The sequence below is a fragment of the Xiphophorus hellerii genome, chromosome 24, assembly GCF_003331165.1.
Source record: "Xiphophorus hellerii strain 12219 chromosome 24, Xiphophorus_hellerii-4.1, whole genome shotgun sequence".
NCBI lineage: Eukaryota > Metazoa > Chordata > Actinopteri > Cyprinodontiformes > Poeciliidae > Xiphophorus > Xiphophorus hellerii.
The window spans coordinates 6,146,549-6,174,396 of record NC_045695.1 but is presented as its reverse complement, the minus strand read 5'-3'; the positions used below and the strand labels follow the sequence as shown (position 1 = coordinate 6,174,396).

The 27,848-nt window shown below is 42.9% G+C and overlaps 1 protein-coding gene and 6 non-coding genes across 8 annotated transcripts; all 7 read left to right on the top strand.

The window, feature by feature from the left end:
- The first annotated feature begins 903 nt into the window (after window positions 1–903).
- On the top strand, window positions 904–975 carry trnad-guc (transfer RNA aspartic acid (anticodon GUC)). Its single transcript has one exon. It is a non-coding gene; the product is annotated as a tRNA-Asp (tRNA).
- Window positions 976–1,095: 120 nt separating this feature from the next.
- trnad-guc (transfer RNA aspartic acid (anticodon GUC)) lies at window positions 1,096–1,167 on the top strand. Its single transcript has one exon. It is a non-coding gene; the product is annotated as a tRNA-Asp (tRNA).
- Window positions 1,168–1,481: 314 nt separating this feature from the next.
- On the top strand, window positions 1,482–1,553 carry trnad-guc (transfer RNA aspartic acid (anticodon GUC)). Its single transcript has one exon. It is a non-coding gene; the product is annotated as a tRNA-Asp (tRNA).
- A 120-nt stretch (window positions 1,554–1,673) lies between these two features.
- On the top strand, window positions 1,674–1,745 carry trnad-guc (transfer RNA aspartic acid (anticodon GUC)). Its single transcript has one exon. It is a non-coding gene; the product is annotated as a tRNA-Asp (tRNA).
- Window positions 1,746–1,867: 122 nt separating this feature from the next.
- On the top strand, window positions 1,868–1,939 carry trnad-guc (transfer RNA aspartic acid (anticodon GUC)). The gene has a single exon. It is a non-coding gene; the product is annotated as a tRNA-Asp (tRNA).
- A 507-nt stretch (window positions 1,940–2,446) lies between these two features.
- Window positions 2,447–2,518, top strand: trnad-guc (transfer RNA aspartic acid (anticodon GUC)). The gene has a single exon. It is a non-coding gene; the product is annotated as a tRNA-Asp (tRNA).
- Window positions 2,519–7,004: 4,486 nt separating this feature from the next.
- On the top strand, window positions 7,005–25,657 carry LOC116716248 (TSC22 domain family protein 1). Of its 2 annotated transcripts, none has more exons than XM_032557165.1 (3): window positions 7,005–9,385; window positions 22,549–22,600; window positions 24,244–25,657. In XM_032557165.1, the coding sequence occupies exons 1-3, from the start codon at window positions 7,656–7,658 to the stop codon at window positions 24,505–24,507; spliced, it is 2,046 nt and encodes a 681-aa protein (XP_032413056.1). In that variant the 5' UTR covers window positions 7,005–7,655; the 3' UTR covers window positions 24,508–25,657. The 2 variants fall into 2 exon arrangements, with proteins under 2 accessions (XP_032413056.1, XP_032413057.1); XM_032557166.1 differs by lacking the exon at window positions 7,005–9,385 and adding an exon at window positions 21,976–22,298.
- Window positions 25,658–27,848: the final 2,191 nt, after the last annotated feature.

Here is a 27,848-nt window from a genome sequence, read left to right as displayed (position 1 = left end):
CCAAAAGAGAGGTTGTTTCATCTTGGCAAATGTTTTCTACCACATCCAGTCATAATCGTAATACAGTTTAAATGTAGCTACTGTGGAAATTGATGAAAAGTCAAAAAAAGGTGGGGCCAAAAGACAACAAGTCCTCGTTAGTATAGTGGTAAGTGTCCCCTCTTGTCACGCGGGAGACCGGTGTTCGATTCCCCAAAAGGGAGGTTGTTTCATCTTGGCCAATGTTTTCTACCACAGTCCAGTCATAATCGTATGACAGTTTAAGTGTAACTTCTGTGGAAATTGATGAAATGTCAAAAATAGGTTGGGCCAAAAGACAACAAGTCCTCGTTAGTATAGTGGTAAGTATCCCCGCTTGTCATGCGGGAGACCGGGCTTCGATTCCCTGACGGGGAGGTTGTTTCATCGTGGCCAATGTTTTCTACCACATCCAGTCATAATTGTAATACATTTTAAATATAGCTAATGTGGAAATTGATGAAAAGCCAAAAATAGGTGGGGCCAAAAGACAACAAGTCCTCGTTAGTATAGTGGTAAGTATCCCTGATTGTCACGCGGGAGACCGGGGTTCGATTGCCCGACGGGGAGGTTGTTTCATCTTGGCCAATGTTTTCTACCACAGTCCAGTCATAATCGTATGACAGTTTAAATGTAACTTCTGTGGAAATTGATGAAATGTCAAAAATAGGTTTAGGCAGAGCAACAACAAGTCCTCGTTAGTATAGTGGTAAGTGTCCCCTCCTGTCACGCGGGAGACCGGGGTTCGATTCCCCAAAAGGGAGGTTGTTTCATCTCGGCCAATGTTTTCTACCACATCCAGTCATAATCGTATGACAGTTTAAATGTATCTTCTGTGGAAATTGATGAAAAGTCAAAAATAGGTTTAGGCAGAGCAACAATAAGTCCTCGTTAGTATAGTGGTAAGTATCCCCGCTTGTCACGCGGGAGACCGGGGTTCGATTCCCTGACGGGGAGGTGGTTTCATCTTGGCCAATGTTTTCTACCACATCCAGTCATAATCGTAATACAGTTTAAATGTAGCTACTGTGGAAATTGATGAAAAGCCAAAAATAGGTGGGGCCAAAAGACAGCAAGTCCTCGTTAGTATAGTGGTAAGTATCCCCGCTTGTCACGCGCGAGACCGGGGTTCGATTCCCCGACGGGGAGGTTGTTTCATCTTGGCCAATGTTTTCTACCACATCCAGTCATAATCGTAATACATTTTAAATGTAGCTACTGTGGAAATTGATGAAAAGCCAAAAATAGGTGGGGCCAAAAGTCAACAAGTCCTCGTTAGTATCGTGGTAAGTATCCCCGCTTGTCACGCGGGAGACAGGGGTTCGATTCCCCGACGGGGACGTTGTTTGATCTTGGCCAATGTTTTCTACCATGGTCCAGTCATAATCGTAATACAGTTTAAATGTAACCTCTGTGGAAATTGATGAAATGTCAAAAATAGGTTTAGGCAGAGCAAAAACAAGTCCTCGTTAGTATAGTGGTAAGTATCCCCGCTTGTCACGCGGGAGACCGGGGTTCGATTCCCCGACGGGGAGGATGTTTCATCTTGGCCAATGTTTTCTACCACATCCAGTCATAATCGTAATACAGTTTAAATGTAGCTACTGTGGAAATTGATGAAAAGCCAAAAATAGGTGGGGCCAAAAGACAGCAAGTCCTCGTTAGTATAGTGGTAAGTATCCCCGCTTGTCACGCGGGAGACCGGGGTTCGATTCCCCGACGGGGAGGTTGTTTCATCTTGGCCAATGTTTTCTACCACGGTCCAGTCATAATCGTAATACAGTTTAAATGTAACCTCTGTGGAAATTGATGAAATGTCAAAAATAGGTTTAGGCAGAGCAAAAACAAGTCCTCGTTAGTATAGTGGTAAGTATCCCCGCTTGTCACGCGGGAGACCGGGGTTCGATTCCCTGACGGGGAGGATGTTTCATCTTGGCCAATGTTTTCTACCACATCCAGTCATAATCGTAATACAGTTTAAATGTAGCTAATGTGGAAATTGATGAAAAGCCAAAAATAGGTGGGGCCAAAAGACAACAAGTCCTCGTTAGTATAGTGGTAAGTATCCCTGCTTGTCACGCGGGAGACCGTGGTTCGAATCCCTGATGGGGGGCTTGCTTTGTTTCTTGGATGACGTTTTCCACTGCAGTACTGTAATAATTGTATGATGTTTTAAATGTAGCTTTTGTGATAATTGATGAAAAGTCAAAAATAGGTGGGGCCAAAAAACAACAAGTCCTCGTTAGTATCGTGGTAAGTATCCCCGCTTGTCACGCGGGAGACCGGGGTTCGATTCCCTGACGGGGAGGTGGTTTCATCTTGGCCAATGTTTTCTACCACACCCAGTCATAATCGTAATGCAGTTTAAATGTAGCTACTGTGGAATTTGATGAAGAGCCAAAAATAGGAGGGGCCAAAAGCCAACAGGTCCTCGTTAGTATAGTGGTAAGTATCCCCGCTTGTCACGCGGGAGACCGGGGTTCGATTCCCCGATGGGGAGGTTGTTTCATCTTGGCCAATGTTTTCTACCAGAGTCCAGTCATAATCGTATGACAGTTTAAAACAGAGGTGTCAAACTCCAGTCCTCAAGGGCAGCTGTCCTGCAACCTTTAGATGTGCCTCTGCTGCACCACCTGAATAGAATAATTAGGTCATTAAGGCTCTGGACAACTTATGTACACAAGGAGGAGGTAATTAAGCCATTTCATTCCAGCGTTTTGTACCTGTGGCACATCTAAAAACTGCAGGACAGCGGCCCTTGAGGACTTGAGCTTGACACACCTGGTTTAAACGTAACTTCTGTGGAAATTGATGAAATGCCAAAAATAGGTGGGGCTAGCAGTCAACAAGTCCTCTTTAGTATAGTGGTAAGTATCCCTGCTTGTCACGCGGGAGACCGGGGTTTGATTCCCAGACGGGGAGCTTGTTTAGTTGTTTTATGTTCGTTTGGATAACGTTTTCCACTGCAGTACTTTAATAATCATATGACAGTTTAAACATGACTTCTGTGGAAATTGATGAAAAGCCAAAAATAGGTGAAGCCCAAAGACAACACGTCCTCGTTAGAGTAGTGGTAAGTATCCCTGCTTGTTACGCTGGAGACTGGGGTTTGATTCCCCGACGGCGAGCTTATTTCGTTCCTTGTTTTATCTTGGCCAATGTTTTCTACCACAGTCCAGTAAAAATCGTATGGTACTGTAAACGTAACCATTTCATGCCACAGATTCAGGGATACCATCTCTGTTTTCATCCAAATCCTTTGCTGGTGAGAGCAGTTGCATTGTTTCACATCTCGGTCGTAGCTGGGGAGCAGTGGAGCAGCTGGCTGGTCGCCAAAAGCAGCTGGAGGATGTCCTGCTGAGGCTGCAGAGAATGATGAAGGTGGAGGAGGTGCGGTGGAGTGTGTGAAACTGCAGGTGATGCAGAGGAACTTGATAATGCTGCAGGGGTTCCTGAGAGGTAAATTGTACAATGTAGGTAAGCATAATTAAACAAAAATGTATCAATGATGATTATCTGTTTTAGGAGCCCTGTGAGCCCTGTGATCATGACAGGGCTCCTGCACCCTGTGATGCCTGTGCCATTGAATGAACTTTATGCTTTATTATTATAAAACAATAAACACTTGCTAGGGATATTGTGATGGACAGTCAGTAAACAGCTTCTCTATTCATCTGATGTAGAAGTGTACTTTGAAAGCAAGCCTTTTCAAACAAAATCGCTTATGATTTTAAATAAATTAACTAATAAACTAAATAGTAATAAAATACACAGGTTTCTTTAGCTATAGCTTGATAGATTTTTAAGAACTTTTAACATCTTACCTCGTTAACGATGGGATTTTAATATAAGCTAAAGTATCTAACTCGTTCCAAAACTTCGGCAGTTTAAAATAATAATAATAATAATAATAATAATAATAATAATAATAATAATAATAATAGTCGATCGGCGATTAAAGTGTTTTGGGGATTTTTCCGACGCTACTACAGTCGCTTAGTACGGAGCCCTCTAGGGGACATGGGGAATTTTTTTCTTTTGCGTTCCCTCGCAATACTGTACTGGTCAGTTATGCAGCATAATTGAACACTGTAAGCCTTTCTTATGGTGGGCGCCGTACTTTATGCTTTAATATAAGGTTATGTGAGGTTTTTCCATGAATGTTAATATCTTTTTGTGAAATATCTGAAGTTTTATATCTTTCTTTAGGATAGAAAGGCACCACAAACCTACGATATAAACAGAAACTTTCCGTAAGTAGGAAAGAAATAAAAATACATTATAATTTGGACTATTTCTGAGTTATTATCGCGGGTAATAAATCATCTGACAGTTTTGATTGTGTCTCTGTTGTGTTCGTAGTCTGAATGGTTTAAAGAGCTGCTTTCAGTGCCGCTCCATCTTAGCCTTAACAGACATAAACATGCAGTAAAAAAAAATCGATTTTTAATCAGTGTTTTGCACCAAACAGTTTTTATTATTAACAAGTTTTTATTATTAAAAACACAACAAACTAATGATGGTAAAGGGCCGCACTGGGTTAACTCGGGGAATCTCATCTGTCTGTGTATCAATCAACTCCAAACCTTTTCTTTGTTCTGTCACAATTATTGATTTATTCCATTTTGATGATCAGGCTCCAAACTTCGCAAGGTCTGACCGCCCCGCTCACCTGCTTCCTAATACACACAAAGCCAGTATCCTTCCCATTCATACCTGGTGACGTCACTCCCACGTCGACACACCTAAGTGTCAAAGCTGCCTGCTCCTGTCATATCAATAATTACTTATTTCATTCATATGGCTCTTACAGAGCCTCAGTGAAAACTTGTTTATTATTATTAACTGTTTGGTGCAAAACACTTATCGAAAATCGATTTTTTTTTTTACTGCATGTTTATGTCAGTTAAGGCGAAGATGAAGCGGCACTGAAAGCAGCTCTTTAAACCATTCAGACTATGAACACAACAGAGACACAATCAGCACTTCTCACTATTGGTGGCTAAATGAAGCGTGATAAGGCAATGAATGAGATACTCTTCATTCATGGCTCTCTAGTGACATCTGGTGCCTCACTGAAACTGACAGCCTTGTTACTCAAGGTTGTGGGTGAGGGTTGTCATTCTGAGGACGAAGGAAGCCACAAAAGGAGATGGATGCCATGGCTCAGTGCCAAGTTGTGCAGTACACCACATGCCTTAATGATTTTGCATTGCCTTCCTCAGATATGATAATACACTGCTAAACATACATGGGAGTGAGCGGTATTAAAGTGTGCCTCTTCTATACTCTGATGGTTTGGGAAGGGGGTTGGAAGTGAACAACTATGGGGGAAGGAGGGTAACCCACTTTCCCCTGCAGGTTATAGCGGAAGAGTACATCCGTACTTAGAATTTCCAAAAATAAGTTAGTCATTCACTCATAAAGAAGCCAGCCATCATATATAGCGTCTGCCTGCAGTCTGTTCCCTACACTGCTTTGCACTAGGATGAAGAAGTCATGTGTTGCCTAGCTTGCCACTATATTTATCAGATATGTTGGTGTCAGAAGCATTTCTGTTGTGGGAGGGATACATCAGCTGTGACAAGAATGACAAACGTACAACTCACAACACGCATGCAGCTTTTCTCTCCCTTCTGTGCGGCTCACTGTGACTTTGGTCTACTACTGTTCTCGTTTTCACTGCAGTTTATGGAGTATTTTATTTCTGAAAAAGATCAACTTCCACTTCCATTCAACTTCCTTACAGCAAAGACGTTTTACACAAGACTAAAGTTTAATTATCTCTATTGCAATTACTTCAACTCAAGCACTAGAACTAGAACTGCTAAACCAGACAGTTAGGCTTTTTTTTTCTACAATTGCTAAAATTTCCCACCTCACCATCTTCATCACCAGTTTCCGCTGTCTCCAAAGCGAAACTTTGGAGACAGCGGATCCTTAGTTTGTGTGAGGATCTGCACATTCTCCCCTTAAGTTTGATTTTTTAAAGAGCACAAATTTTGCACAGAAAATGACATATGGCAGTTTCAGTTCCTGTTTTGTCCTGCCACATTTTAAAATGAGACTCCTGATCTTTGAACCTACATTTTTAATCAGACAATGTCCAAACCATCAGTACTATTCATCATTGTGTGTACGCCAAGTTTTCAGCTAAAAGCTCTTTGGAGCTAACATATTATACTCTGTCAAACGTTTGTTCTTGGTATTTTTAAAAGAAATAGGTTATGGATTGCCATTTTTTATTTGCGTTTTGGGATTTTTTCTCTTCCTCATTAACTCATAGGGCAGATTTCAGCTCAAGAGACACATTAAAATTATTTATCTGGAGTAGCCAAGCAATGGACTGATGAAGAGTAGGGAAAAGAACAATTCAATGAGAAACTGCCAGACTGTACAGTAAAAATAATGTAGTATTATAGTTTGGCATGTCTATATCACAGTTAAAAGAACAACAAAATAATCTAAAACATATATAACAGTAAGGAATATTACAAGTCAACCCTGCTTATCAGATTTTGTAGTTCACAAGCACTATGAATTTCTTGTTAAATATTTTAGTTGTAACAAGCTGACATTCCTAATTTATTATTATTAATGTGTTTAAGATGTGTGCAATCAGCAATTATATACGTGTATACAAATCATCTGCCTAATTCATCATTGCTGTTTATAGTAGCATTTCTAAACAGTGGGTTCCCAGGGAGAAAATATAAATACAACCCAGAGCTTCATGCCCCCTTTTAGTGTTCGTTAATTTTTTTTTACGTATTTTTATTAGCTTTTAGGGTTGAAATGGGATGTATTTTCCCATTTGTAATTGAGGAAAATGCTTATATCTTGCGGAAATGTGACCAAATTGTAAATTTGATTAAGTTATTTAGGGAAATAAATGCTGAAACAATGGTTTATAATAAAAAAAACTCGATCCAATTTTGGGACCTGAACGCTCCACGCGCATGCGCATGGGCAATGTTTGCGGTCCTACAGTTACTGCTGCTTCTGGAGCTCACCGGCAATGATACAGCAAACACGGACGGACGCTGAAAGCGGCGCTAACATGGACTCACCCAGCAATTTCTACCACTACAAAGACGGATATTGCCCAGACTCCATGTTCTGCTAACTGGAAACGGCTTGTGTGACCGACTCGGGATTATTTTTCTTTCCATTTTGACGAGACTAGTCGGCTCCGGGAGGAAGGGAATAGATGCGAAGGTTTTCCTGCGACACACGGCAGGCTAACAGACTCCGCTCTCAAAGGACAACTAAAAATATGAAATATTATTATTTTGAATTTGCTTAGTTGTCTCATGTATATCAGTTAAATGTTTGAATATACGAGCTAAACGGAGATACAAAGTTCAGGAGGCGCTAATGGCTGCTAGCTAGCTGCAGCTAGCTACAAGTCGTGCTTTTTTATTTTAGTTGCAGCATTTAAAGAGTGGTTTTAATTTAAAATGATGGATCGATGCGTGTTTTGACAGGAGGAAGTGCATATTCACCGCAGAGCTTATTTTTGAACGTCTTCCTAAATTTGTATTTTATTGTAAAGGACGCAAATCATATGACTGGTCACATAAGGCTGTTTAGTATCGCCTGACAACCCCCTCTACTTCATTGGCCTCACTGCAAACATGCACCACCAGGACTACACCGGGGACCCCCCGGGGACTGCTACCCGCAAAGCCGCTTTCCACTACCGGAGAGGCAGCAGCAGCGCGTCCGGCGGATCTCCCTCCTCTTCTGTCGGAGGTAACCTCGCCGAGGAGAGCCCGAGCCCGGCGCAGGCTGGATCCTCCTCCCCGGCTCTCCAAGCGCTGGGAGCTCAGGTGAAGAAGAAGAGCGGCTTCCAGATAACCAGCGTCACCTCGGCCCAGATCAACGTCAGTGGGAACAACAGTCTGGCGGATGACACGGAGAGCTATGATGACATGGACGAGTCCCACACGGAGGACCTGTCCTCCTCTGAGATGCTGGATGTGTCCGCATCCAGGCCTGCAGACACGGGAGTCCCAGAGAGGAGCTCCTCAGATGAGACCTTGAACAGTCTCCATGGGGTGGACACTCCCGGACTGGTGTCCCCTAATGAACCTCTGCAGCTGCACCAGGTAGCTCAGGGGTCCTCCTTGGTGAATGGGTCTGTTCATCATCAGTACTACGCCCAGCAGGCCCACCATCACCAGTCTGACCCAGCGTTAACAACTCTTCCCGTTGCACCAGTAGCCAGCTCCAGTCCAGCTATGGTCCAGAGGCCGCTGGTGCAGGAAAACCCCAAACCTGCTGGACCTGCAGCTCCTGCTACGAATGTCCAAAACATTGTGAAACCTTCTAACGTTTCTGCTGCTGGTTCTGACAACACCACTGCAAGCGGGCAGGTGGCCCAGCCCAGCCACAGCCAGGCAGCCCCTGGCTCTCGTTTCAGGGTCGTCAAACTGGACACGAACTCGGAACCCTTCCGCAAAGGAAGATGGACGTGCACAGAGTATTACGAAAAGGAGGTCGCTCACCCAGCGCCTCCTGAGGCAGCCAGAGCCATAGACGTGGCCGTAGAGGCCGAGGCGGGAAACGCCGGGGCGAGTCCGGCTGTTCCCGCCCCGCTGCAGCCGTACCACGCTCCCACCCAGGACTTCACCAGTCCACAGGTGGTGACGCAGCCCACTGCCCAGAGCTACATTTCCCCCAAAGAGGTTGCCGGGACGACGTACATGCAGAAACCTGCAGCTGCGTCTCTGCCTCCTCCTGTAACACCCCAGCCGTTACCCTACGCCGTGGATCCACAACCCCAGGGAGGTTACCCCACATCCCAGCTCCACACAGGAGTGGTTGCACACCCAGGAGGGGTCAGACAGCCTGACTTCATCCAGCCAACCGCTCCCTTTCAGACGCAAGTTCAGCCACCGCTTCCACATGTGAATACTGGGATCTCTGCTCCAGTTCCAGGGATCCCACTGCAGCATCCCGTCAGCATCACTCCAATTCTGGGCCAGGTTTCCGCGCCAACCCCCGCAGCTTTTGCTTCTCTTCAACCTCAACCCCACCCTCTGCCAAAAACACAACTCCAGCACCCGGTGGCCCTCCAAGGCAACCCCTACAAGCCACTGACCGCCCTGCAAGCCGACCTGCAGCCGCTGCTCACCCTCGGGGCGAACCTCGCCCATGTTCCTGGAGGAGGAAGCTTGGCCAAAAACACAGACCTGGAGTACGCCCAGAAGCTCTTGATCCAGCACCAGGGTCTATTGGGTCTGCCCAGGCTGGGGGTCGCTGAGGGAGCCGCCGAGGGCCAGATGGGCATGTCGGTGGAAGCCAGAGCTTTCCTGGCTGCTGCAGGCTTCAGGAGCCAGCATGCAGAGGGAGAGGACGACAGGTGAGAGAACAGTTTTGTTTTTAATCACACATTGGGCTTATTTTGCATTTAATCCAGTGTCATTTGCCTGCAGTTTTCTGTTCAGGGTCAGAGCGCTGGCCTGGTCAGACTCCCCCATCTGTCGCAGCTTTCTCTCAGAGCCACTGTTTGCGTCTCTTTCAGGTTCAAGCTGTTCCACCGCAGGGAAATAGTGGGTCTTTGTGTTTATTTCCATATATTCCTGCCGGCTCTTAAAGAGTTATGTAAGGTGAGGGAAATCTGTGAGAACGCAGGACCGCTCTAACCGGATTGGTTCCCTGGAGAAAAGCTGTCAGAGACGCCACAAGTTGTTTCTCTGCTTGTAAACCTCCTGCGTCCGGTCGAACAGGAGATTCATGTCTGATCTTTGCACTCTTTAGCTTTGCAAAGATAAAGCGTGCAACTGAAGGCTTAAAGTTGATTGAATGTGCTGCAGAGAGACCATGTTTGCATATGGACAGGCGTTTGTCATCAGTTTGTGGACATGAATCAGCCACTGTCCTGCAGCAGACGGTCTCAGTCTGACTGTTTGCTTTGTTTATGGTCATATTGTCTTACTGTTGTTCAGTTCTTCATTTCATCCTCTTCTTACAGAAACAATTCCACCCGTGCATGAACACAGCCCTGTATTTTCTCGTGTTGCGTCCACAAGCGTTAATATATTTTATTTGGATTTTTATATGAAAGAAATGAGTACAAATTTGCTATGTATTTATGTTCTGCTTCTGGAAAACAAGCTCAGAACCAGTTTTTACTCAAATTGCAGCTGCAAGTCTTTTGGGATGTGTTTTATTGCAGCATTAAATGCAAAAAGAAGGTTGTCAAGTTACAAGGAAACAATATATTAAAGTTGTTTTATTGCTGTTAAACAAAACCTTGTTCAGATGGAAAGATTTTATTTGCAGTTGCTGCTTTGCTTTCTTATTCTCTGACTTGCTCAGTCATATAGCTGTAGCAATGTCTACCAATATTCTTGCATCACATCTCCTTAAAATCATAAAAGGCCATTTTAGAGACATTATTTCAACTTCTTTGCTGTGAAAAGTTGTTCCAACTCTGCAAACAAACATGCCTGTTGGCTTTAAGTCTACAAGGTGTGCACTGATTGCAGTTTTCCAGCCTATCACCAGTCTTTAAAAAAGCCTGACCTACTGATTCCAATTTCAGCAGATACAATTTTCTCTGTCTGAAAAGTGGATAACTGCAGTGACGAAGTCCCGTTTTTGCTTCCACAGCGAAACAAAATGACATTTGCAAATCTGTTTTTCATGTATCGTCTCCAAAAATGAAGGAAATTGGAACTCATTCATCGGTTCACGCATGAATATCTTTTGTGACTTGTTTGTTGTCATGCAGGAAGGTGCGCCTCTGGCTCAGTCTAGTGCAGACTTTAGCGGCTTTTTCCCCTTTGTTTTTATCTGTGTTTCTCTTGCCATCAGCTTCCCTGTCTCTGCTGATAGAAAAGCGATACGCGGCCAGCACCGTGTGTCACAGGCTGGAGTATTCGGGGGGATGTGTCAGTTTTCTTCCACAAGTGGCATTTTGCATGAGATCAACAAGTTTAGCTCTGGTCTCAATTCATCGTAAACTGATCCTTAAATATACAAAGACTTTTTAAATAGACGAGCACACTTAAAATGAGCAAAACTCCCAAAATAAAGCTATAAAATAACACAGCTTTACTAATAAACAATCTTGTTCCCCTGAGATTTGATCCATTTGTAAAATATCAATTAGTGATTTAATGATCAATGCGAGTGAGAGAAAATTATTAAATGGTGTTACTTGTGCTACATTTCAATAAAAAAAAATATGTTGCTACTTGTTTTAATTGAAATAACCTTTAGTGGGCTCACTTCTGCTACTGCGCTAATAACGAAGCACATTTTTTTATTTAGCGCTTTTACTGAAAATGTGTAGCTTTATGCTCTGCTTCAGTATTTCATGGTACAGATTGGAGTTGATGAAATGTAACTCCCCAACACCTGCTGCACTCATACAGCCCCAGGCCATGGGATTTTCCCACCACGATGCTTGACTGTAGGCATCACACACTTATCTTTGTACTCCTCACCTGATAGCTGCCACACATGCTTGAGACCATCTGAACCAAAAACACTCATCTTGGTCTCGTCAGACCATAGGACCTGGATCCAGTAATCCATGTCCTTTGTTGTCATGTCTTCAGCAAACTGTTTGCAGGCTTTCTTGTGTGCAGACTTCAGAAGAGGCTGAAGTCTGGAGTGACAGCCATGCAGGCCGATCTGATGTAGTGTGCGGCGTATGGTCCGAGCACCGACAGGCTGACCCTCCACCTCTTTAATCTCTGCAGCAATGCTGACAGCACTCCTGCAGCTATCTTTCAAAGACAGCATTTGGATGTTTTCTCATCCAAAGAAGCACGTGCACTGAGCTTCTTTAGATGACCAACGCAAGATCTGTTCTGAGTGGACCCCCCTCTTTTAGAAAGCTGAATGATCTTGGCCACTGTGCTGCAGCTCAGTTTCAGGGTGTTAGCAATCCTCTGGTAGCCTTGGCCTTCTTCATGTAGCACAACAATTCGACTTTTAAGATCCTCAGAGAGTTCTTTGCCATGAGGTGCCATGTTGGAACTTTCAGTGACAAGTGTGAGAGCTGTACTAAAAATTTAACACACCTACTCCCTATGCACACCTTAGACCTAGTAACACTAATTAGTCACATGACATTTTGGAGGGAATTGAGCAAATTGACAAGCAGTGCTCAATTTGGACATTTAGGGGTGTAGTCTCTTAGGGGTGTACTCACTTTTGTTTCCGGTGGTTTAGACATTAATGGCTGTATATAGTTATTTTGAGGGAAGAATAAATTTACACTGTTATGTAAGCTGCACACAGACAACTTTTTATTGTGTTAAAGTGTCATTTTGTCAGTATTGTCCCATGAAAAGATATACTTGCATATCTTCAGAAATGTGAAGGGGTGCACTCACTTTTGTGATACACTGTAATTATGATTTTCAACACGGTTTTAGATTTAAGTTGAGTATTTCAACCATTTTACATTTGTGTATTTTTATATTTTTTTATTTTTATTGATGTAATAAATATGTAATTGATTTATTTGAATTAAATTTCAACTATCACATATAGATATTGATATAATTAAATTGCATGATGGATTCAAAGTTTTAAAATTGATTTCTGACATAGAAAGAGCGGTCCAGAAAAATGTCAGCACACAGAAATGTGCTTTAATTATTGATTAGTTTTAATTACTCCATTTCCATCCACAAGAAATTGCAATGCAATTTCTGTCTTTCAAATTCAAATTACCTGTACTTGGGATGAGAATCAGAAATGCTTCTTAAAATAATAGTTAAAAAAAAGACTGTAATCGGTTGAAGAATTATTTTTCAAGTATTGAACCAGCAGTGTCCTTCCTGCAGGATCTGGCCCGTACAATTCAACCTGCTTTCAGTAAGCTATTAAAAAGACAGTGGTATTAATTAGTGCTTTCAGTTGGCAGTTGTGCTTCCCTGGGCAGAAAAGCAGCGGTATCTTTTCATGTTTGGGTGTGTTACTCCGCGGTAGATTTTTGGTGCACAGGAACAGTTTGGGTCACATCAAAAGTGCTTCTTGCAAAGAAGAAATCTCATCGGTTCTTTGGACAGCGTGCTTTGTAGAAACTAGTTGGAAACCTAAATCAAAAGGCAGCATTGTGCAGATCTTCAGCTAACGCCTTTAATTGGCAGTTGCTAGCATAAACTTCCATCTTGGCTTGCAGTGTTTCCAGGATTATTTTAACAAAGGGGTGGTTTGTTAGAAAAGCAGCAGTACCACAACTTCATTGTTGGGTGTATTGCGATTTATGGGTCTTATTTACACATATGACTTCACCCTTTTGGATCTGTAAAAGCTGCAGCTTCAGTTTATTGTTATTTTATGCCAAAAGGCTCTTGTTAAAGCAGCATTTCTTCCAAAGTTTGCCCTTTTTTGCTTTTTCTTTAATGAGGAATGTTGAAGTCGTTATGAATCTGAACCCGAAGATGTTAGACTCTCCACATTGTGCCTTCTGATTGTTCACTGCTAGTCGGATTTGGCTATTGTTAAATAACATTAAATAATCTCTTTCTGGGTTTGCAGAGACCCTGATCCTGCAAGTACACACGGCTCATTCTTAAGATGATGATTTATCATAAACAGACAATGGCCCTGAGGTTGTGTGGTTACTGACTCATGATTTACGCGTTGCTAACACAGACACGCCTGAATTTTTTATTTTATTTTTTTTCTGGCTTGATTTCCAGATCTGACAGCTGATTTAAAAAAAAAAACAAAAAACGTGGCTCTCTTCATAAGCCAGGAGTTTAGCGTCTTAAGTTGATAATACCAACACTAAAGAGGCGAACACTTAGTGAATCCTTTTTTTTTATTGCCTCTCATGTTCTTGCTGTCTCACAGCAATGAGTCAAATTGTTGAGTAATCTCTTAAACAGATTTGACACGTTTATTCTGCCTGACACAAACTCTCCGACCTCTCCAGCTGTCATAGTTGTGTTTCCCCCACTAGATGGCAGCAGGCACTCATAAATCTTCCCCCTGGGTGACGGCTGTTTAATGTGCTTTGAAATCACTGACCTTAAACAAGCCATGTGGCAAAGTAGAAATGTCCTCTTTGCACGCAATCTGTGAATGACAAAGCAGTGAGGGAATGGAACGTTCTCCATGAGGAAGACGAAGCCGCTGCTTACAGTGGACTGTGGGACGTTGATTCTCCCACCTAGTTAAAGATTTGACAAAGTTGTTGCATGGTGTTCTGATCTTTCATTACTGCAGGTTAACATCCTCCAATTAAAACTGTGCGCTTTGCTCTTCCAGCCACAGCCCAGCTTCAGCAGCTTCTGGCAGCAGAGGACGCTTTGAGCGAAGCCGATAGCCAAGTAGCCATGCGTCACGTTCGCTTGCCTTGTGCTCTCCTGCAGCGATGCGTATTTTTGCAGTTTCACCGTCGCGTCTCTGGAGTTTCATCTCCAAACAAACCAAAAGACTGGACACTGTGTTTGTCTGTGTGGACCAGATTTGCTGCATTAGCAAGTCCATTACATCTTAAAATATATATATATTTTCATTTAATTGTCTTTTCTTAATATATTTTGAGAAATGCATTTCCCTCTTTATTCGTTTTGGAGCATATATGTGGAATTCTAATGTTTATTTTATGCGGCAAAAAAAAAACACCACAGCATTTTGTTAACCCTCTCCTGTATAACATCCAAATGATTCTCACTTTGAAACTGCTTCTTGAGAATTGAAATATTCTTGTTGTATAATGAAAGTAAGTTACGTTAGTGTCACAAAGTATATAGATAAATTGAAATCAAAAGGGGTTTTCAAAACCCGCCCCCCCAAAAAAACTGTGAAAGTTTTTATTGTTTTGTCGTCGTAATTTCCAGACTGGTAAAACACTCAGTTGTTTTACTGGGGAGACTCTATGACTTTAACGAGGAATGTTGTAGAGTCTTTAATACTTTACTCCTATGACCCACAGTGTGAATCACGTGTGTGACTTTCGGACTTGCACCTTCAACAGGCCAAATTAAGCAAAACTGTGCCTTTATTTCTCAAATACTGCAATGATCAGGGACCCCACGCTCCTGTGAACACCTAATATCCTCAACTATTTGAGATTAGAGATAAAAATCTTTCAATGATTAGATTTAGATTTTTAAAGTTACAATTTGAATCAGAATCCATTTTTTCTATTGAAACAGTCTAAAGGTGCAACTTAAACGCATTTTAAAATAATTATTTTTAGCATTTTGAATCGATTCAGAATTCCCAGGATTAAAAATATTGATTCACTAAAAAAATCTGTTTTTTTTCCCACCACCTCTACTTGAAATCCCCTGTAAAAAAAATCTTCTAGTTGCCCAAGTTAATGCAGTAGACCCCTCCTTTTCACGGTTCAGTATTTGCAGAGTTTCTGCAGAATATGACTCCCAAGTTATTTACAGAATATTTGCCAATCGCATATTTTTGCACTGGTGAGTATATCCAAAATATTTGAAAGAAGCCACAGCTTGAGAAGCAGCCAAATAAATGGCATCAGCGCCATTTATTTTTGATTTGTTGTAACCTCTAAGGGCAGAGATAAGGAAACTGTAGATGTTAGCTTTTGTGGTAGTGCTACGACAGTTTCCACTGATGTATGTTTTGTGTTTGAACTATTAAAATAGGCAGTTATGGGTTTTTAGAGGGGGTCTAAAGTATTAGAGTAACAGAATTTAGCTTTTCTTGGGCGTGTGTGGTTTCGAATAAGGTCCTCTGTGGTTCAAACATCAAATATGCCTTAAAATGCACAGTCTTAGTTAGCACTACCTACCGGGATACAACCAATCAGTGCCAAGGAAAAGAAAAGCCAGCCAATTGCACATCAAGTTGCATTGCATCAAGGTATTTCAGATTCCCAAGCTGCACTTTTTTTTTTTTTTGCTTGTTTTTGCATTTCGAATATTTTAAATATTCAAAATTTTAATTTCCAGCCCATAACTTTCCAAGAAAAAGCTGCATGTCTGTTTTGCAAACAAACTAAATCAACATGACCGGATGGATGGGGCCACTGCCTCATTTTTTGAACTTTTATTAGAGTCTTTGAACTCGCAGAAGCCACATAATGGGAAAAATTTTCCAGTTGTGAAACCACAGCTTCTTAACGCTGTTGTTTAAAAAGGCTGTTGTACAGTTTGCCCTGCCAGGAATAATGTGGATATCTGGAAAAGTAACTGAAGCTGGTTGTGAGAGTCAGATCACCACATGAAGCGGCACGCTGCAGAGAGCCTCAAGCAAAGTTCCTCCACCTCCGCTGTGAACATGCTCACTGTTTAGACTGGCAGCTTTTCTGGCTCTGCTTTCATTGAAACCCCCCGAAAGCTTCATGTGACTGCGAGTGACGTCTCGTGTTATCAGGCCGTTGTGTAATACTTGCTTGTAAAATATTCATTTAAAAGCAGGAGCAAATTTAGGCTCCTTTTAATGTTTTTAAATGTCAAGTATAGATTGGATTTGGAGGTTAGCTGGGTATTCTGCGGGGTTTAGTTCCATCTGTTTCTCCATGGTGTATGAGATTCTTTAATATTTGGAGCCGCGTCGTTCTGTGCCTTCTCCTTTCACGGTTCATATGCTCCAGAAGCTGGTTATGTAAGGCATTGCGTGCATGGCGGAGCGTTTTACTCGCGCTCCAAAGAGCTTCGGCCCTCAAGGCCTGTGATGATGTGAGACTTGGCCGGGTTTTAGGGCGTTCCTTCCTCTTTGTTTTGTCTGTGTCTGAGCAAAAATCAAGGGGAATTATCCTCCACCACAAGCAGGCATGAAGCTGTCTAACCCAACGTCGGCTCTCTGCCGCACTCTGGAACCAGAGCCAGAAAATGATCAAATAATTACACCTCCGCAAACATGGAATTTTGAACCTTCTAACTCCCCAAATTCAGACAGTAAAAAAAAAAAAAAATCCTGCGTGTGTAATCGCCGTTGATTCCCTGCCACAGTTCGAGGCCTAAACCGGATTATTCCGGCCTACACACATCCGCACACATTAAGTGATGCAAAAAGCACACAAACTGGATGCACAGGCCCGTGCAGACATGCACAAGCCCGTGCCTCCTGACTGCTAAAGAAGAAGTGATGTGGAGGGAAACCGGCGAATCACATCACAGCGTGCAAACTGATGGAAAGAAAAAAAGGATGTGAGTAAAACGAAACAGAATATACATTTAGGGGGGAAAAAAAGCAGTCTTGGAGGTTTTCTGTAAACATTGGCGTCTACTTCTCAATTTTCCCTCCTAGTTTTAAAAGGAAACATATTTTTAACTCCGTTTTGTTTCCCTTTGTTTCTTCACTCCACATTATCTCGATCCTAAATGCTGCTTCACTTCCATCCTTATGTAAGCCCTGCTGGGTGTAGCAGAAAGGTTCTCCACCACAATGTTTCCCTACACAATTTTTGTAGGTTTTCCTGAGTGTTTAAAAGCAAAACACTGAACAGAGATTCTTTAAAAACTACTGATGCCAATTTTAAATGATTGCAGTGTTTAATTTTAGAACTATAACTAACAGCTTTCATCATATTTCTTCAGGCTTTTTAGTTCTGAGCAAGTATTAGCAGTCTGTGTGTGTTCTGTAAGTTTCCAGAAGACTGCCAACATATCCTTTATTTGAAAACCACGAGTACTTGACATAGCCTCTAAAACTCATAACAAGCTACTTTAAAAGTTCAAACAATAAATATACATTAATAAACACACTCAAAACCGCCTTAGCTCTGCTACAGAAGCTAACATCCACCGTCTTCCATATCTCTGCTTTTGGGGCCACAGCCAATCAGTGCCCAGGACAATGAGCAGTCTTCTTGGATTGGCTACTTTGGAAGCGCCAAACATCAAGTAGAATTGCGCAAAGGTGTTTCAGCTTCCCAAATATGTTAGATACGCTCGGCAAAAAAAAAATTGGTGAACAGGCAAATTTTCCCCAAATATTTTAGATGCGCTCCATTGAAAAATCAGAGAAAAATAGATTTTGGTCGGTAGTCGTAAATTGGCTTTAAATTGTTTTTAAATTTAAAGTTAATTTTAAATGATTGGCTCTGTTTTTTCTTTCTCTTATTTTAAGCAAATGCAAGAAATGTCCAGGAATAATGTTGCTATTAAAGTTTATGCTAGGAAACCAAGGTTTTTGTCTTTTAAAATGTAAAAATGTTAACTTTATGATTTTGTTTACCCCAAACCCCCAAAATAACTCCTAAAAGGGTGCAAAATCATCTGTTTGCCACCACTTGTTATCTTACAGAGTCCAGTGTTTTTATGCAATATGCTGTAATAATTTGCTCATGTAATATATGGGTCACTCTCGGAACAAAACCAAGTGTGCCGCATGTGAAGTTATGACGCATAGCGTTCCGTCATCATTGACCAAACCGTCTCTGTTCAGCGATTGGCTGAAGGCAAACAGAGCGAAGGCTTCCCCTCCTTTTTTACTTTAGTGAGCTTGTGCAAACTGACCCCAGACCTGCGAGTACAATGTGTACAGACATGTTGGTTTCAGCCAGGTTGACTAAATGCGACCTGACAGTAACATTCAATATGAACACTTGGAGCCCTTGTTGTGGGCGTTTACAGTGAAGAAAAGAATACGTAAACTTCACTTAATGAGGTTAATTGTCAACACTGGCCCCTTTTAGTAGTTGGGCGCCTCTCTCTTGCCACCATTTTGTTGCACCCTGAGCTAGGTCGCCATCTTTGGATGCTGCTCAGCTCACCGACAACAGGAGGACCTACAGAACTCCTGCTGGGGAATCTATGAATCTGTTGGAGGTCTTTTAGTGTGTGGAGGATGCTGGGGACATTAAAGTTTGTTTCTTTCTGCTAATCAGCGGGTGGAGGCATTCTTCTGAGGCAGCCAGCGGGCTTATGGGCGACGTAGTCAACAGTGGAACATCCTATTGGGCGGATCTGTCTAATCTCTGCTGACAGTTTATGTAACAGCAGGGAGAAAGCTGACATCACTGCCTAGGTCTCCTCTCTGCTCACCCAATCATCTTACAGTCTACATATGTCCAGACTCACACAAACATGAGCTCCCCCTGCACACACACACCCACCCACACACACACACACTTACTCCTCTTTCTCCCTTCCTCATCCATCCTGGGTTCTATTGTTGCTCAGGCTCCCCAATGTGAAGCTCCTTCAGCTTTCAGGGGGAGCCAGGGGTGAGGGGCCGAAGGGCGTAGCGGTGGTACTGCGGTCGGTTCTGGTGGTGAGTTGGTGGTGGTGGGGGGGTGCTTAGGTCCTGTGTTGGGATTTCGTGAGCATCAATGAGAGAGAAGGGGCCGGCGGTGGCAGCAGGAACAGCAGCGCAGGGCCAGGACGCCCGGGCCCTTAAGCTGCTCTTCTGGGAGCTTGAGAAGCATCTGAAGAGGTAACCATGGCGGTTTTTATTACGCTGCTGGAATCTAAGCAGAAACGTTTGTATTAAAGTTCCCTGCAGCCCTTTGATGCAACGCCCGCCTGTGTCTGCAACAAGAGATGCACATCCATCCGCTCTGCATGATCCAGCCCTGGAGGGCTGCCTTCCAGCACACTCGGTTCTTGTTTCTGCACATGTTCCACATGTTTTATTTGAGTGTGTGAAATTTGCGATTGAAATTATTTTTCTGTAAGTTCAGTTGCACCAATTAATCACAGCTGTCATAGATAAGAATTGAGTTCTGCAAACGATTCATTTATCTCTAGGCACACTCTAAAAAGTCCCAAACTTCATGTGCATGTTAACATGAACCCCATATTCCTACACATTCTTTTTATTCCGTATTTTATCTCCACAGTAGACTAAAATATAACTGCTTCTTTTAGAGGAATGCAGCGGACGTTTTTAGTTCCTTTGGACATCGCAAACCCTCTTTGAGGTTAGCTAAATAAATCTTATATCTCATCTCAACAGGGAACATCAAATCATTCCTTTTTATTTTCAAACCATCTCTATGGAAGTGCAGTGGCTTCAAAAAGTATTCACTTCTTTAGATTGTGTCATATTAAAACCACAAACTTCAGTTGACTTTTATTGGAATTTTAAGAAAACCTCATGGTTATCCCACCAAATGTTGATTTCTGAAGTCTTCCAGAGTTAAAACAACAGTATTGCTGCTTTTAAATGAACGTGAACTTGTTTTCTTTGCATTATTTGAGGTCTGAAAGCGCTGCATCTTTTTCGTTATTTTGACCATTCCTCATTTTCTACAAGTAACAAATTTTTGCTTGGAATATCAGAGACATGTTGTCAGTAGTTAATAGAATAAAAGAATAATGTTCATTTTACTCAGACACATTCTTATAAAGAGTAAAATCAGAGAACTGATGATTTTGCAGTGGTATCTCAATTTTTTCCAGAGTTGTATGGTGACTATTGTTAACTGTGAAGTGACTCGTCAGTCAGTCCTCTCTTACCGCAGAGCAAAAGGAGACAGTGGCAGATAAGATCGGCTTCTTGTGTAAGAATTGGCAGATCGCCCATAATTAAGGAAATCGAGCTGATTTATTGGTTTCCGTATGCTGTTTTCTATGTTCTGCAACTGATTGTAAAACAAGAAGGGTTTTGATATGTCACTTTTTTCACGATCGTGACTTCTAAGTTGTGTTCTAGAATATAAAGTCCTCCTAAAAACACCTTCAGGCTTATGAAAAGTGTTGTCCTGTAGCTTTAGACTGATTTCATGAGACTCAACCCTCATCACTCAATCACGTGGCTTAGATTTTTCTTGCAGTATAAATGTGCACAGCATGCAAAGACCGAGGAGTATGAATGTATGCTTGGGAAGTAGCCCGTCTATATCTGGCTGGGTTTTGTAGCGGTGTTGTGGTAAAGTCATAAAGCAGACAGTCTTCGAAGGTTTGGCCTCTACCTGAATGGTTACGGACAGATTAAACTCAATAAGGTGCTTCAATCAGGAGCAGGTGGTTGAAGTGAGCTCGGACGTGAATCAAAGTTTACGAAATGCATGAATGACCAGTTGCTAAGATGCCCACTCTGGCTGAATGTTGACGTGTGTTTGTGGTGAGGGGTGAAAAAAAGGGGCGGGACAGTTTCAGTTTGACTCTTCGTTTCAACTCCAGCTGCGCACACAAAACGCGCTTCCTCTTTGTGTGCTGTTTGGCTCGTTTCCATAGGAACGCCAACAATCCACGCCTTAACGTGGTCAAGCTGTCGACTCTCAACTCGGAGACATTCGTCTGACATGTCTACTGTTTTAAATCTCTTCAAGTGATAAACATTTTTGAGACTTTGGACCACTAAGCAGCAGTCCAGTTCTGGTTTTCAGTCCATGTGTGGGACTCCATCCACTCTTTGAGAAACTCCCCCACCTCCTTAAACCGATTTAGCCTGACAAGCCTCCGTAAGCTGCAGTTATAAGATCGTTTTATGCAAATAATTTGGAGTTACCTTCTACAGAAAAAATCTGAATACTGAACCACAAATAGGTAATATGCAAATTTTTCAGTATTTTTCCTGCTAGTTTCATGTTGAAGGCCTGAGCACTATACAGAAATCTGCCTTGATATTATGACATTTGATTTATTCTTTTAAAAGAGAATTTAGAGTCTGTTTAACGGAGTCCAGAAGCCAAAAATGTGTAGAAACTCTGTTAAATAAGATGAAAGTCTGTGTAATCCCAGCTCTTTGTTGTTAAAACTTACTGCCAGCAGGGGGAGACATCGCTACCTGCGGACGTTGTGGTGCTGAACAAATTTTCTTTTGTATTTGGGGATAAAACCAGTAGATAAGACTGAGAGAAGAACAAAGCCAATATGAAGGAGACATAATGTGTCCAGTTTTTGTTTTAGTGATTCAGCAGCTTGTTTTTCTCTGTAAAGCAGGTGGAGAAATGGCACATATATTATTACAATGAGCAACTTCTTCCCCAGTCCGACACGTGGGAGTGTCTGGTGTTGCACATATATTATGTTAATTAGCTCCCCCCTCTCATCCAATCACGAAGCTGCATGCGTTGTTTTGCCGCATGAATTACCCGGAGAGGGAGCCGAGCTGAGAGCGGCAGCAACCCGTCGCTTCAGTCTTTTGTGTGCTCTGTCCCGGCTGCAGCTGAGCCAGCCGCCCCGGAGGTGTGACGCTGGGGGGGCTGAAATAAGAAATAATGCGCCTTTTTTCTACTTTTCTACCGCTGGACTCCCGGTTCTTCCTGCCGCCCTGCCACCTCCGGGGTTTTTAAATGGGTGGGATAGCATGAATTCCCAATGCTACACGGTGGCGATGGACCTTGGTGTTTGTCAGCTGAGGAATTTCTCTATCTCGTTTCTGTCCTCTGTGCTTGGAAAGGAAAGTGCTACAGTCACAGTTGATAATAGGTAATGTCTGTCGTACTGACTCTGCTGCATTCATATACTTGTTATGGATCAGATTTCTGAAATGAATGACTTCTTTTTACCCAACCCCATTGAAATAAACAGGCTTCAATATTCACTCATAGAAACAGAGATTTTATTTTTAAAAAGTAGCAGCCAATCAGGACTCTGCTTGCTAAGATCAGACTCAGTTCTTCCCGCAGTGCTCAGCCGCCGTTGCATCATTCTCTTTTGCTCTCTGTTTCTCTCGCAGCTCCTCAGGGGCGAGTGTGGTGGCCATCGACAACAAGATCGAGCAGGCGATGGTAAGCTGGCCGTTCTGTCTGCATGAGTGTTATATAACCCCTCCAGTGATGCAGGGAGATGCTGCCACTGGATTCTGGCCTGTTTACGGTTCAGTGGGCTGGTTTTCTTTTGGGGGGCTTCTGTGCTTTTAATATCTTCAGCTTGTTTCTGCACCTGCCTGGACTTTTCCTGGTTTGGAGCTCAGTGTGGGCCAGGCTGGAGGCTCCCTCCTGTTTCTCACGCACGGCCCTGCTCTCCTCCAGTGTTGCCAGGCAAGCCGCAGCCTCCCCTCCATGCTGTATAAATAACTCGGCAGCCAGTTGGCTCCTCCCAACCCGATGCAGGAACATTTTGTTCCGTGGCTGAGGAGGAGGCAGGAGGGGAGGATGCTGAGATTATTCAACAAATCCCGCTGCTACTTAGGTCATCATGACAATAATCTGGAACGCTGTTTTGTTTTGTTTTAATCTTCATAAAACACACTGATAATATCATAGTTCTGTGATCTGCAGGAACTAAATAAGGTCAATTATGATGATCAAATGATGTAATCAGCCAGTAAATCTCCTTTATTTTGATTTTATAACTTAACAACTTAACTTAGCAACATAACTTAGCAATAATATGAACATATTATTCATACCGCTAATACTTCTTCACATGTTTATCCCATTTTAACTACAAGGGGCAGAATTGTCAAGTAGAAGAAAAAACTCGTCCTGATTTTCAAACTTTTTAACCAAATAGAATTCTGAAAAGTGCGGTGTGCATGTGTACTGAAGTTGCAGTTTGAGAAATAAAATGAGATTCTTAAAGAATCAGGACTTTAACCCCTTAGATGTCATCTCCAAAATATGTACATGTTATCTAATGGGTCACTGCTGTCCTCATGACAGTTAAGGGGTTTTGACCGGATCGCTCTAGCCTATGAATATGCTTCAGGATCTAAGCCAGAAATGTTCTACACGAGGATGGTGAGATTTCTGATTAATAATGAAAAATTTAAGCGTGCACTGATAAATCAAACTCAATGTTCTTCATGACCAGGGATCAGCCGGTACTTGCATATGAATCCATCGAATCCATCCGTTGTCTACCTCTGCAAATGTCTAGAAATTAAATTGTCCTCCACTTTTCTGCTGTGAGAGGTGTGACCAACAGAACGGCGCACCATGTCATGCGTGCGTATTTGTAGTTAGCAATAGTCAACATCTCGCACAAAAGAAAAATCAGTTTAGGCCAAAATCAGAATTGGCAGGTCAGGATTTTTAAAGACTGGCCAGAAAGCTGCAATCGGTGCACCCTGAGAAATCCTTTTTTATAAAATTCAATGTTACGTTTTTAAATACACATTAACCTTAATCCAACTTATAACAAATGGCTAAAATCAGGCATAAAATAATTTATTTCAGTCAGAAATACCACATGAGAGATTCTGTTGTGTTAAAAGTTCTGCATTTTATGCAGAACAATACAAATTGTTCATGGCAGGGGCTTTAATGTAAAATAATGAGGATGTGTAATTTGTATAAAGGGCTGAGTAATAAAGCATGGTTTATGTAAAAGGGGCTGATTTCTGAGGCACACCTGGACGCCGCTTTGTGTTTGTTTCCTAAACACCTGTCAAAAGTGTCTGACTGAAGCGTGTTTGCATCTCCGTCAGGACTTGGTGAAGAGCCACTTGATGTACGCCGTCCGCGAGGAGGTGGAGGTGCTGAAGGAGCAGATCAAAGAGCTGATGGAGCGCAACACGCAGCTGGAGCAGGAGAACAACCTGCTGAAGACGCTGGCCAGCCCCGAGCAGATGGCTCAGTTCCAGGCCCAGGTCCAGACGGGCGGATCCCCAACCGGTGCTGCCCAGGCTCTGCCCCCATCCGGACCCACGCAGGTCCTCCCCTCCGCACAGAACTCCGGCGCATCAGGATAACACAGAAGGCCCACACTGGAAAGAACCCGCCCCACCTCTCCCAGGATGAAGGACAGGGGTGATGGAAGACAGAAGCTGAGGAGGAGGAGGAGGAGGAAGGCTGACTTACTGTGAACGGACATTAGCATTACAGGACTGACCCTGAGGTCATTTGGAGGCTTCACCTGAAAACTCTTTTGTTGCACATTTAATTTAACTAAAAAACTCTAGAGTTGTGCCACAGTGGGTGAGTATGTCTGTGTGTGTGTGTGTGTGCGCGCGCGTCCCCGCTTCGTCTTTTACGGCCTGCTTCAGACAATCGTCTTTGTCGTCCCGGTGATAAACGAGGGGAGAACACAGCGTGAACATTAGCCACCCAACCTGAGCCATCCGTGCTTCACTCAGACAACCTGGCGGACTGCGAACGGAGGAACATGGAATCAGGCCGCTTTTATTTCAACATGGACAGATTATACAGATGTGCTTTTTCTTTGTTTTTGTTTTTTTTTTTGCTCTTGCTGATGTAATTAATGTTAAAATAAATAACAGAGAAGGTGAATAAATAGGACAAGACTGTTCGTAGGTAACTTTGTACAGACTAAATATTTCCAGTTCAACTCTGCCAAGTGCCTGGTTTCTAACCATAGATACATATATAGAGGCTTTTCTATGTTTCATGTTTGTGTATATATATCTATCTATGGTTTCACCAGGTTTTAAACTATCTGTGATGTCTGAACTCAGGGTGGGAATAGAAGAGGATTTTTTTTTTTTTTTTACCTCCACACTAAGATGCTGTCTCTTCTGCAGTGACACGTGAACCTCTCCTCTCTGCTGTTGCATCAAACTCACTCGCTCAAATGATCTGGACTCTCTCACCATTCGATTTTGGGGACATGTGCAGTTGTTGGGGTTTTTTTTTTGTTTGTTTGTTTTTCTTTTAAATAATTGTTTTCCCTTCTTTTTGTACAGCCAAGTGTGTAAGTTGCTCGTCGTGCGACTGGAGCGCTGAACACAATAATGTGACACTTGTCGCGAGGAAAGGAAAAAAAAAATGCGCCGGCAGAATTATGTCCGTGAGTTGTGCATGTTCCTTCAAGTCCATCACAAATGTGACATTTCGATTGCACTAGACAGTTGCACCTCAAATAAAAAAGTATGAAAAAATGGACTGTTTGTTCTCTTTAAACTAAAAAGGTTTTACAACTATATTTTTTACCAAGGTATTTTATGCGATTGCCTTCAATCTTCTTCAGAACCGCTGTAATACAGACTGCTAGAGGAGATTCTTGCCGCCCATAACCATCAGCATCTTCAACAACTCTGAAAAAAATTGAATTATGCCTGCAAAAAATGTAACTATGTAGCTTTAAAGCTGGAATTTAGGGGCCACTAGAGTGATTACTGCTGCTATAAGGTGCCAAAAATGACTTTGCATTGCTGTACCTGAATCTTACAATTAAACAACACGTTTGATCATTGAACGCATGATTTATTAAGTCACATTCTACGTGTTTTTTCCAGGACAGATTAGAAAACGGAGTTCTTCACTGAATTCAAGAACATGTCCGATGCTGTGACGACACCACAGCAGCAGATATTCTATTTCAAGGCCGAATTGTAACCTGAAGGTACAGCAGCTGGGATAATTTTAGAAACTCTTCTAGGTTAGACGTCTCTAACTGCTTGGCTATGTTGAGGTCATTGCAACTCACTTTAAGGAGTCCAAATGCTCTAACCATTGGGATGTCATTTACTTCCTGTGATTTCTTTGCCCTACTGCCAGTCTGAACTCCTCCCACGGGCCAGCCCTGATCCTGGATCCTGACCCCACGGCGGCCGGCTGGGTGGCCCGAGGGAGGATCAGACGCCGCTCCTGCTCCCGTGTCCAGATGGCACTTTCACAAATCTCATTTCATTGACAAAAGGTGTTTTCCTCAAGCGGCCTGGTTTGGGGACAGGATGTTCCGAGAAGCAGGGGGATCATGCATGGATTAACTGGATCTATTTGTGTCGTTGGCGACGTTCGGAGGCAGCGCCGCGCTATCTACATTGAGCAGAGATATCAATCTGTGCTATTCTGCTCCTTTGTGTATTTTCATACCAATTTTTCCAGACATGTAAAGACCCCAGTGCCCCAAAACTGACCCTAAAAATCCTCTTTACGGCCGCATGAGGGGACCTCCCATCGTGTTGCTGATGTATTCCTTATTGTTGAGAAAGCAGGCAACCTGCTGGTTAAATCCTGAATTTCCAGACTGTCAATAAGCAGGCGTCCAACTGTGGGAGGCTCCACATGGGGATTAGCTCATCCAGAGCCTAAGCCTGGAGGAGTCACTTTGTGTTTACACCCGGGAGTCTCCAGGAGGCAAAAATCCCAAATTTACAAACATTTAAAAACAGATTTCGTGACGGGAATCAAGGAAGCAGACAAAGATCTTAAAGCACCACATAATACTCATTTCCAGAGCTTGTAAATCTGAGCTTCGGCCTTTTTGGGTTTACAGTTTAATTTAATGTCCCAATTCCAATAAAAGAACCGCTTTAATACCTTCTGCACCAATCTGATCAAATTATTCACCACAGGAGTCTCTTTTCCTGCTCCACATGCAGTTAATAAGGGTTCCCTCCCCTGAGTCCTAAGTCAGTCACCACCGCCGCTGCAGAGTGAGTCATCTGACACTGCACCAGGGAACCCTAACCCTACTCTGTGTGAGAGTGTGGACATTCCTGAAGTAGGTTCTGCTGCCACGGTTACAGTCGCTGTCGCTCTGTGTGGGTCATGTGGGGGTTTGTTTGGGGAAAACAGCAGTGGGGCGGTCCGACGGGTTGGTCTGAAACTAAAACTAATTCCACAATATTCTCAAGCTTTCAGACGCCATGAACAGTGGTTATACAATTAATATTACATTATTTAACATGGTAGTGTTTTGCACGTCCAAAAGGTATAAGAGAAATCAATTAGTGGAGTTCTGAAAATGTATTTCATAGGCAGCCGTTCGCACCTCCCTCCAACTCATCCACTTCTTTTGCGCAATGAGGCGACAGTCCCTTGACCTCCTCCGACCAAACAACCAGCAAAGTTCACGCATATGAAATTTCAAGCTTGTACATGTAGACATGCGACATAAGAAAGTCAAAAACCTTTCGACTTTAGTCGATTGTGCTGCCGTCACGTCTCGTTTTGGGTTCACCCAGGACGGCAGAAAACGTTTTTGCCTTGTGCAGTCGTTTTGTCGGTGTCGGCGTGTCGAGCCCTTCACCCTGAAACGAAACTCCTCATGCACCAACCACTCCTCCCTCCACAGACCCCGACCTTCCACTTTAGATCTCTGAAGGATTCGGCTGATGTCAAGGAGTCC

What these genes read in the sequence shown, in the direction of transcription:
- LOC116716248 (XM_032557165.1), top strand. Translation starts at nt 7,656, where the DNA reads ATGCACCACCAGGACTACACCGGGGACCCCCCGGGGACTGCTACCCGC. An exon ending in GCAGAGGGAGAGGACGACAG is followed by an intron (nt 9,386 to 22,548) that starts GTGAGAGAACAG and finishes TTTCTCTCGCAG; the next exon opens with CTCCTCAGGGGCGAGTGTGG. An exon ending in ACAAGATCGAGCAGGCGATG is followed by an intron (nt 22,601 to 24,243) that starts GTAAGCTGGCCG and finishes CATCTCCGTCAG; the next exon opens with GACTTGGTGAAGAGCCACTT.